Below are 11,654 nucleotides of genomic sequence, written 5' to 3'. Positions count from 1 at the left end.
CATGTGTTCTGGATTAATATAATTCATTTTGTATGTTGTGAAGTTGTTTGCAATATTAAATTGAAATATTTGAAGAAATAAAATTACTATAGGCAACTGAAAAACAAAACCAATGTCAATAAAGTTTGAGCTCTCCCTTTGCAGGTCTAAATATGGCACAAGCTTTGGAGAGAACCTCTTCTCTCACAGCGAACATACATTGGATCCTACATTTAAATGATTTCAAAAGGGAAAGAGATCCACTGAAGTACCTCATATTCTCTCACCATACATAAAGATCAGTATAATCGAGAGGATCAAAAGCTAGTTTGAAGAATTTCTCAAATGCAGATGAACACATCTATACAATGTAGATTCAGTTCTCTTCCACAGAAGAACAAACAGTTCTCAGGTAAGACCTATTGTACACTTGGCATGTAAATTCTATGGAAACCAATCCCTCACATAATGTTGTCCACTCAGAGGGTACAGGTCATCATCACTAGCACTGAGAGATTAGGATTTTCTTTTGTCTGAAAGATAGATCAATGGCGTCAACACTCCAATGCACTCTACGTGATATCTGATACACCTGAACACAGACACAGACCTATACACAAGCCCGCTTTCCTTCAAAGGCTGTTATCAGACAACAGAACAGAAACTGTGTGACACTGATACACTGCCACAGATAAGGGAGGACACGGAGTTTCATCTGTTTATGGTAAGTATCTCACTGCATCATAAGTACATGGACAGGGCAATAAAGAAAGGATGCTCAAGCAGAAAGTCCCAATAAATGATCATGGGTGCATCTTTCTCAGCAAACACATATCTGAATCAAATCAAACACCATCGTGTTGAGTCAACAGAAACTATCATCATCTATCAGTGTTGCTTAAAGAGTAAAACCATTGCTTATAAAAAGAAAATAAATTTTTTACTGCAAAATGCAACCATATACAGCAAGTAAAATAGACAATACAATGTTCTCCCGGTGCATTTTACCCGAGAAACATCTTGCATGACTGAGTTATTTTTGTGAGGTTCAGATTTTCCCCGGTTCTAAGTAGTCCTTGGTAAGACCCAGCAGGGCCCTGTCCCATTTGCTACAGAAGTAGGCCATTCTATTCTGTTTCCCTTTCTACAATACCAGCAACTAAACTCCTACAATCACTGTTTTAGCAAGCTTGTCCAGTTTGTTTTGTGGCTTTGTTAAAATATGAGAACATCAAAAGAGTAAAAAAAAAAAAACCTAACAGAGCAAAATACAGCATCTAATGATAATGCCATAAAAATGGTGCGATTTTATTTAGCATTTTGATTTTGCATATTCCGAGGCTCGTATATGTAAATTAATCCTCTTTAAAATAGTGTTAATTTAAAAATAAATAAATAATAATTAAAAACATAAAAATTAAATATTTTCTTTTTATCTGTACATTTGTTACATAGAATAAACGATAAAACCACATAATCTAGAACCTATCCAGAAAACCAGATCATTATTTTTCTGAATGGCACTGCTCACTAGAGACTGTATCTTCTACCGAAAGGGAATACACCAAATTAATTCTCTTAATAAAATAGTATTTACATGAATATTTGCAACTAATATTATAAAGTAAAAACTTATATAAAATGATTACAGAAATTTCACTGTAGTCATGCCTTGTAACTATATTCACAATATAGCAGGACTTCTAGTACCTTATGCTTAAATATATTATATATTCCACATATATAATAAAATAAAATGATATTTCCTCGGGCTTCTCATAATAAAATTGTGCTTGTTATGGTATGCAAAGTGTCTGCACAGAAGCAGCGCAGGAATGGTGCTCTTGACTCGCCCTTTAATCTCTTTGCATTAGCCACAGCGCTTAAGGGGTTAAGCTCTAGCTAACAGCAACAAACACAGCAGCCGAGTCGCGAGTCTGGAGCTTTCGCCAAACGCAAACTCAATATCTAGGGCTAAAATGGCCTCTTTAGGAGAACCTGTGCGTCTGGAAAGAGGTAAGCCGCTCACAGAAACCCTTTCTGTTGAATGTAATGCTCGGAAGCTTGTGTAAATCAAGCTTTTTGCTCTTAGCATCCCGCTGTCACTTCATGAGTATGGATTAGTGGACGACAGCGAGCTAGCTGCCACTCACTGTATCACATCATTCGTAATATTAAATAAATGCCACGACGTCTACGAAAGCGTATAAAATGTGAAATATGAATCTTTTTTTCTGTCGTTAAAGCGGCGTGTTTACGTTCAGTGAGAGCAAAACCCCAGGCTAACTTAGCTGTCAGGAGCATTGATCTTTTGTGTGCACTGTTAGCATGGCCACTCCAGCATAGCGTTAATATTAGAGATCAGTGTATTTGATTGTACTAAACCAGCAGAAACAGTATTTCGGTCACATCCTGACAGCCAGCATCTCATTTGTAGTCCAACTGACAGTTTATGGGCTTTCAATTGTGAAGAGTGTGCGTTGGCTAGTCGAGTAACGTTAGCAAAAGCGAAAGCGCTGATTTATGATCAGAGATCTTTGCATCTCTTTTGATATTCGTGTCTTTAGTGATACGTACACATATATGATTAAAAATATTTTCAGAATGAAGAAACCTAAGTTACTTGTGTAACCGAAGCTGAAAACCAAAAATGTCTTTCGTTTAGAAGTTATTTTATATTTCAGATTGATTAACAAACTGTATTACTTTTTAGCTGTAGATCTATTTGATAATAATAAAAGTAGTAGTAATTTTTTCATCATCATCATAAAAAAAAAAAAATCACAACAAACAATTATTTGGTTTGAAAGAGAGATGATTTACGTGCTGAAATATTTATTTGACCATGTAAAGATTATTAGGCATAGATGCTTAGCCAAAGACAACAACTTCAGATTGAATGATGCAAATGACTGTCCACGCTCCACAGCCTCGGTCTTGCCCTCAGTTTTGCATATGTTCTTTTTTTCAGACATATCTCGTGCCATTGAGCTGCTGGACAAACTCCAGAGAACAGGGGAAGTGCCTCCCCAGAAGCTGCAGGCACTGCAGAGGGTTTTGCAGAGCGAGTTCTGCAATGCTGTACGGGAGGTAGCGTGCCAGTATCACATTCATGCATTCAAATAAATGCAAGTCCTTATGTAATCTTTTAACTCTTGAGTGTAAAAAGTGCAGACTGTTTTGTCTTGTTCACCTGTGTAGGAGTAAATTTGGTAAAATGCAAACAGACATTACTTTGAAGTGCCTAATTGCACTTAAAATATTGGGCATTATTTTAGGCCATTTGATTGCCCATGATGATTTCAGTTGTTTTTTACATAACTGTGCTTATAATTATTAAAGATTTGACCATTCAGAAGAGATTCCTCATGAAAATATAATAACTCTACATCTTTATTCTTGAAATCTGAAATAAAATCAGCTTACAATCATTTTCACTAACAAATCATGACTTGCTAGAAAGATTTGCCATACATTTACCATGAATTGACCATAATTTCAGAAAAAAGTAGGAGCAACTGAAACCACACATAAGCAAAATCACATCCTCTAATCACATCCCCTAATCAAAAGAAGATTTAAATGTTATTCATTTTTAACATATAAAGTGAAAGAGCAAGAAAAGCTGCATAATAGCTTAAGCTAACAACGCAGATACACACGGACAACTGGATGATGAAAGGTCTGTTTAAAAGGTGTTTATTGTGTATGAACTGGTTTTGAAGAGCACACGTCTTAAGAAAGTGTCATGTTTGCTGAGAGTGACGTAAAGCTGTGAAGGAAAAGTTGTGTGAAAGCCCTTATATGGAGATGATTTTGGCATGTTTTATGCAAATAGCAAACCTCTGGCACACAGAAGCTCATTTAGAATACTACAAATTCATTACCATTAAGTTTAAGAGCAAGTTCATGTCAATTAGGTTGAATTGTTTTGTTAGAGCTTCTCCTGTGTGCACAAATATGTTGGCTTTGGGACAAAGACAACAAGGTGTGGTGAAGGTACCAAAGAACAACATAGACCAGTGATTTAAAAAAAAAAAAGAAAAAAGTTGCTTCATGCTCACCAATCCCCCCAAACCCCCTTTCCACTCATTTACTCAAGTCGTTATGACTGAAATTGCCCTCATCACTAATGCTTATGACAAAGTGCTCATTAGTGTAGTACATAGGTAGTTATTGTTGTGTAGAAGGATTGGATTCTGGATATTGATTCTGATGTCCACAAATAGCATCAATCCATTTGTCTGTTTCAGACTGGGCATACAACTCGGCTGTAGTGTTCTGTTGCCCATTTAGTGAATCTAAGACTGTTGGCACTCGACTGGTCTCCTCCCTGCTGCTTGGTCATCTGTCGCGCTCACTGAAGACTCTGAAGTCTCAGCACAAGTGATGCTCACAGCAGAGATGTACTTCTTTGCCTTGCCTGAGAGCCTAGAATAAAGCAGGCGTTTCTGAAAGCAAAGATTTGTGGAAAGATTGGTTTGCTTAGGTTTAAAGAGGTTTTGGACAGAGTTAATGAAGATCATCATGTGATATGATATTGTCTCTATAAAGCTGAGCACTCATCTGAAATGATTTGGTCTGTCATAAACTGTGTTTTCTGCAACAATCTAAGAGAGATGTTTCTTTAAGTTATAAAATAGCATTGTCTTGTCACTGTTTATTAATTTGTAGTGATGTATTAATGTTGTAAACAGTTATTTTTGTGAAAACATTTTGTTTTTGATAAATAAAACGCTTAAAAGGATTGAATTTATTTGTGCGTCTTTGCTAAAACAAGTATTAATTACAGTGTATATCATTCGACTTTGGATAAAAAAAAAAATCATTAAATACTGATGTAATGTGCATTACTAATTATATACTACTAATAAAAAAACTTTGTAAATTAATTATATTACTATTTTAGGTCGCTTTAAAAAAAAAAAACAGCACAGTACTGTTATTTTTTTTCTCCTCACTGTTAAGTGTGAGACTTTGTAAATGCATCATTAGTTTAATGAAACTTCCGGACCTTCACTTATTTCTGTGCCTATGCAGCCTTATTACACCTGGTCTCTGGATGGACAAAACGGTTTAGATTTAGCATGTTTTGTAACTCCAAGGCCACCCATGATTTTTCTGGAAATGCTTGTTTAGGCTGTTGCTTGACTTAAGTGCTGTACCGTTTGTGATGGATGCATAAAATAGTTGATTGGTAACTCAACAGCTTTGCATCTTAAAGATTTAGCTTTGCACTGAACCTGAATGCATGCTTGATTCTCAGATAAACACGCATGACTTGGAGTTGAATGCTAAGGCTGTGTGGTGGACATACAGTATAACAACGGCCCTAAATGGAAGATGAAACAGCGGTTTAGCATTTGCCAAGCATCAAGAGCAAGGCATGTAAAGAGATTGATTTGATATTGTATTCTCTTAATGGCATGGCATTCCACTCACCAATTACGGTTGGTTTAAGACATGCTGTTTTTCTGGTAGCTATTCACTGAAGATCTGATCCAGATGAATTTAAACAGCTTTTTAAGGGTGAATTAAGATTCACAAGTAATGTAGTTGTGACTAAACTAAGATGGATCTGGGAAATTGCCTCAGGTTCTGGAAATCTGGTTTAAATTGTACGTCTGGTTTTGTTTACCTGGCAGTTTAAAGGGTCATGAAACACCAAACAACTTTCTCAAAGATTTTAGCAGAGGTGTTTTTGTTACACATCATAGAAGACAATGTTGGCATCTGTTAATTTTAATTATTGGAGAAAACGGGTTAATATTGATCTTTCGGGTTTAAAATTATCGTGTTGTGGTTACAGTTCGTGATGTGGCAAAGGACTATAATACTTCGATGCGTTTGTGTCTCATAATTAATAAGCTTCGCTTATTCACAACAGCAGGTGTGACAGACACTTCAGACTGTGAGATTGCATACATTAATAAAGCAAAAAACAACACTCTCCTTCGATCCATGAACGTTTCTCTCAGTTAGAGTTTGGCACAAATGCGATTCATTCACTTAGTGAGTTCACTTCGATGCAGAGTGCAGATGCAAATGGCTGTGCATTTATTTGTGTTTTTTAACTCAGTGGGAGTGAAGTGAAACTGAAACTGTCTGTGTTGTGTACTTTTGTAGCATTTTTCAAAACTGTGGTGAGAACTAACTAGTGCTGAAACAGGGGGTTACATGACCCTTTAAGGCTGCAGAGCTTGTACTGTATTTGTGTGTTTGTGTAATTCATGCAGTGTTCTCTGTCATTTTCAGGTATATGAGCATGTGTATGAGACGGTGGACATAAATAGTAGCCCAGAGGTGAGGGCGAATGCAACAGCAAAGGTAAGTTCCTGTGTATCTGCTAATTCAATAGATTTTTTTTTTCTGTAACTAAAAGTATTCTGCTAACTATTTTTAGCACGAGCATTGTCAGAAAGTTAATCTCATTATCTGACTGGCTTGGTTGTAATGCCTTCTTTAACCCCAGACTGATGGCCTAAAAATATATGAGCATCTTATTTGTGACCATTCACACCTTTTTTTATGTTTTATTATATTTTTTATATTTTATTATATATATATATATATATATATATATATATATATATATATATATATATATATATATATATATATATATATATATATATATATATATATATACACAAATACAAATATACTTAATTTTTAAATTATATTTTATAGGACTTTATATTAATAAATATAATTTTTACAACATGCCTTTATTTATATATAACTATATGAATAACTCAATAACTTGAAATTTTTCATGAATATATTTTCAAATGTAATTTATTTCTGTGATTGCAAATCTGAATTTTCAGCAGCATTCTTCATTCCAATATGATTTGGTGCTCAAGAAACATTTCTTATGAATATCAATGTTGATACCACTTGTACTGCATATTTTGGGGGGGGGGGCGTGATAGTTTTATCATTTGTTTTAAATATAATTTTTCATCTGTAAATGTCTTTACTGACACCTTTGATCAATTGAATGTGTCCTTGATGAGTATTGTATTGAATTGATTAAACGCACAATTTATGTACATGCACACTTATTGCCTTTGCACAAGATTAATAAATTGTTTATGCCCCTCATAAGTGTTTGATTTATGGCCATCTTCACTCTGTTCCCAGGCTACAGTGGCTGCATTTGCAGCCAGTGAGGGTCATTCTCATCCACGTGTGGTAGAGCTCCCTAAAACAGAGGAAGGACTGGGGTTCAACATCATGGGTGGGAAGGAACAAAACTCACCCATCTACATCTCCCGCATCATTCCTGGAGGCATCGCCGATCGGCACGGTGGCCTGAAGAGAGGAGATCAGCTGCTGTCCGTTAATGGAGTGGTATGTAGCTATAGCTTTGTAGACCACCATACTTCACATTAAAGGGATAGTGCACCCAAAAATGAAGATTCTGTCATTAATTACTCAGCCTCATGTCGTTCCAAACCTGTAAGACCTTCGTTCATCTTCAAAACACAAATTAAGATATTGAAGACTGACATGGAAGAGAAGAAATTGTTGAATAAAGTTGTTATTTTTGTTTTATTTGTGCAAAAAAAAAAAAAAGTATTCTCGTAGCTTCATAAAATTTAACCACTGATGTCACATGGACTATTTTATTGATGTCCTTATTAGGGTTGGGTTTTGACACAGATTTGATGATTCGATTCGATTCAGTATCGAATTGAACTACATAACTATACTGAAGGTTAAAATTACCTGATATGTATACAACCTGCATACAAACACTTAAATTACACTCAATGAAAAAATATATAAATATAGGTGCATAATTATATTTCTACTCCAATTCGGGGTTTGTTTGTTTTTTGTTTTTTTTGGAAAAATACACTTTTAAATGGTGGCTGTCATAAAAATTGATTTATTCAAACATAAATTAAACAGCGCTGCTGGAACTGAGGAACCACATCGATCTGTCACTCCACATTAAACAACGCCTAAACGGCATTTATTGTTTGAATACTGTAATAAAATCTAAAGAATTTGAAATCTGAGACTTCGTTTTATATCAAAATTTAAAAAGCACAAAGGTTATTGCAATTTATTGGATGGGAGGTGTGTGACCGTTTTCGGTCTATTAACTGAAAACAGGCTAGACAAACTGATTCTTGTGATTTAAGAATCAATATCGTTTCGTAGAAAGGAGAATCAATTAAAATCGAGAAATCAATATTTTTTTACCCAGCCCTAGTCCTTACTACCTTTCTGGGCCTTGAATGTGTCAGTTGTGTTGCTGTCTATGCAGGACCAGAAAGCTCTCGGATTTCATCAAAAATATCCTAATTTGTGTTCTGAAGATGAACGAAGGTCTTACGGGTTTGGAACAACATGAGGATGAGTTATTAATGACAGAAATTTCATTCTTGGGTAAACTATCCCTTAAACAGGCACAGATAATTGATAATATTTCATATTATGTCATTTTATGACAATTTTTATTTATATGGCTAATTTAAGAATATTTAATAATAGATTAATAGAATAATTTGTAATGTGAGAAGAATGTTTACAGACACAGTCGGTTAAAATTGAGCTTCAAAAAACTGAAATATTAATTGATGCATATACATGCTGAATGAAGTCAAACTGTAATCACATTATCTAGGACTGATCGCAAAAAATGGACTTGTGATTTCAGTTGGGAAAATATTGTATTGTTTTTTTCAGCTGAAATTGAGCTCTTAAAGTGCATGTAAACTTTTTCTGTCTTTCAGAGTGTAGAAGGAGAGCACCATGAGAAAGCCGTGGAGCTGTTGAAGGCTGCTCAGGGTACAGTAAAGCTGGTTGTACGGTACACCCCTAAGGTTCTTGAAGAGATGGAGTCGCGCTTTGAGAAGTTGAGGTCTGCCAAACGCCGGCAACAGAACAACTACCCCCAGTAGGGCGTCTCGCCTGAGCCCTTCACCCCTCCCATCTCTCCTTCCCTCTCTCTCACTTTCTCTGTCATTGTCTTTAATTCTTCCGCCATCTGTCTTCCTTATTCATATTCGCTCACCCCCTTTCTCCAGCCAGGGATTAGCCACATGTTTGGCACTTCTTTTTGTGAAAATTTTCTAAATCCTCACCTCCTCAACAGTTTTTTAACAGTCTTTTCACACACTTCTTTCTCATAGCATGAACACTACTACATTGGCTCTGGATGTTGTCACGTACACACCACACACACATGCACTATTGGTGCATTACTAAGAATGTACTGTCATTTGGGATGTTGATTAGTTAGATATGCAAGGGGACCATTGCAATGTTCAACTCCTGAGGTCATCCGAATGAAAATGTCAAAAAAGTGCCTCGAGGGATTTACAAAAAAAGTCTGCAGCCCCCACTACATCCCACTGTAGGCTGTGTTTTATGGTCCAAGCACAAAATGAGAGAACACTACCACCATGTTAAAATGCAAAATCGTGTATCATTGAACGAAAGGTTTATGATGTTTGTTTGTTTTTTTTACTGTTTGCCCACAGAAAAAGGAAAAGTTCACCAGAAATGTTAAAATCTCATTTTGAGCCTCCGGAGAGATAAATGGCAGAGCGGTGACACAAGCATCCCATCAGTCCTGCTGTTACAAACACAAAATGTCAGCTGTAAATATACTCTCATACAAAAAATGTCAATCCGGTATCGCTAACTGACCCAAACTGATTGACTCTTCACATCATGTTTACAGTACAAACTGAGTTCAATATCAACCTGTATCAACAAGAATATTAAACTATTTGGGTTTGTTTAGTCTTTGAGAGCCACAAAACGTGTTACATATGCTCCCGATTACTCTTTTTAAACAGTCTGCATTTGAATGAATATGTGAATGGAGTGTTTATGAATTGTTCAACCAAACAGCAGTTCAGAGGAGATGCTAGTGGCACCTTTTGAGTGTTAGATAAATAGAAATTTGATGAAAATAAAACATTTTTTGTAGCATATGCCCCTTTAAAGCACACAGAAACACAATGAAACAGTCCCTAGCTCTTATTCAGGCTTGTTCCATTTTTTGTTTGTAGAATTTAAGATTTTAATTTAAAGTCTCACAGCAGAAACACTCGGTTTAAAAGTGTAGTGGGAATTTTATTGTTTTATCGTCTGTTGTTTCAAAACGCTTTCTGAATGTTAATGTGGCACTTGCCTTTCAGTCAGCTGTGGGTCCATATGTTACACCCAGTTCACGCTGGTCATTACAAAGATCTGCATCATGATTCAGAATCAGTTCACTTAAATGGTTATATTAGCATGTCATGAGGTAGCAACTGAGCATAATGCAAGCAAAACCGCAATGAATGCATAAAAACGAATGTTAAAGAACACCGACCTTATTCACTATTCATTATACGAGACCTGTCTAAATGAATTTTTTATTAATTGGTGCTGTCATTTTCATTTTCTTTCGTTTATTTTGTTCCTGTTTTTTCTAGATTCCTTTTTTTGATCAATCATTGTTGTGGAAAGTTACTTATACATTCATCTCTACTTGTTCATGTTACAGCCAAAATATTAAGGATTTAATTGACATGTTTTTTTGTTTTGTTTTTTAAATCCTGTTTTGTCAAGATTCATGTTATAAAAGTAGTTTCACACTGCACTTTCTCTTTGTACTAATTTTCACATGTTAAAAAATGCAACACGCTTGATGTATTTTTAACCTCAAATGCAGGTATTTTCAGTGTCTGACAAGCTTGGGGGGGAAAAAAACAAGTCTATTTTTCTCAGTCTCTCATAAAATATTTAACGTGTCTAATTATAGAGGCCCATGACTCACCCCGAGCTGTGAGATACGTAGGTGTTTTGGGGGTGAGAGATAAAAGGGAGGTCTGATGTCTTGCATGAAGGAATCATTTGTTATTGATGAAAAAAAAGAAGAATGAAGAGATCTCTTTTCTTTCTGTGGTGTATACAGTGCTCAGGTTAGTTCTTTCAACAATATCATACATTTTAAAGCATCATGTATCACGAGCAATAATGAGACATGATCCATTTCCTATCATCATCATCATCATCATCTCAAACAGGTTACTCACTCCCCATTCATACTTGGATTTGTCCACAGGGGGGGCTGATTAACTATTTTTATAACCGTTTTCTTTTGATATTTTACACCTTTTTGATAAAGTGATTTTTCTCTTGAGATTTTTTTTTTTTCCAGGAATGCTTTGTATTGATTTATCTAGACCATATTCTCCTTGTGATTCAGGTAACAAGACCAAACTTGCATCCATTCTGGGAGCTCTTTCCGTGTCTGGTCAACTAGTTTGAACTGTTATTAATAAACTGTTTTATTGTGTTATTTGACATTTCTGTCCTGCTGTATTGTGTTACATTAATGTGGATGTATAAAGACTGCTCAAAGTGATTTGTTTTGAGGATACAGAGTTTAAATATACGGGGTTTAAAATCTTTTGTGTGTGTTTACTTTTTTCCTTTATTGAAGAAAGCTAGATAATACGTTTTAGGGGGGAAAAAGTAATATCATTCATACGCATTTACCTAAACACTAGAGGGCGCTATAGGACGTTAAATGATCAAAAGTGTAAATAATTGCAATTCGGTTCTATAAAAATTCTATATCTTTACAATCTCATATATATATACAAATAAACACACTCATATATATATATATATATATATAGAAACCCTCAGTAACTGGA

At 35.4% G+C, this 11,654-nt stretch overlaps 1 protein-coding gene across 1 annotated transcript; it reads left to right on the top strand.

Moving 5' to 3' along the window:
* Positions 1 to 1,837: 1,837 nt before the first annotated feature.
* Positions 1,838 to 11,403, top strand: lin7c (lin-7 homolog C (C. elegans)). Its single transcript, XM_019115657.2, has 5 exons — positions 1,838 to 1,995; positions 2,951 to 3,069; positions 6,235 to 6,306; positions 7,126 to 7,335; positions 8,730 to 11,403. Exons 1-5 carry the CDS (start codon positions 1,959 to 1,961, stop codon positions 8,895 to 8,897), a joined length of 606 nt encoding a protein of 201 aa, XP_018971202.1. The 5' UTR covers positions 1,838 to 1,958; the 3' UTR covers positions 8,898 to 11,403.
* The last annotated feature ends 251 nt before the right edge of the window (positions 11,404 to 11,654 follow it).

Source organism: Cyprinus carpio, chromosome B7 (assembly GCF_018340385.1).
Source record: "Cyprinus carpio isolate SPL01 chromosome B7, ASM1834038v1, whole genome shotgun sequence".
NCBI lineage: Eukaryota > Metazoa > Chordata > Actinopteri > Cypriniformes > Cyprinidae > Cyprinus > Cyprinus carpio.
This window is presented reverse-complemented; position numbering and strand designations above follow the sequence as displayed.

Coding starts and splice junctions, on each gene's coding strand:
- lin7c (XM_019115657.2), top strand. CDS start 1,959: ATGGCCTCTTTAGGAGAACCTGTGCGTCTGGAAAGAG. Junction 1,996..2,950: donor ACCTGTGCGTCTGGAAAGAG/GTAAGCCGCTCA, acceptor TCTTTTTTTCAG/ACATATCTCGTGCCATTGAG. Junction 3,070..6,234: donor TCTGCAATGCTGTACGGGAG/GTAGCGTGCCAG, acceptor TGTCATTTTCAG/GTATATGAGCATGTGTATGA.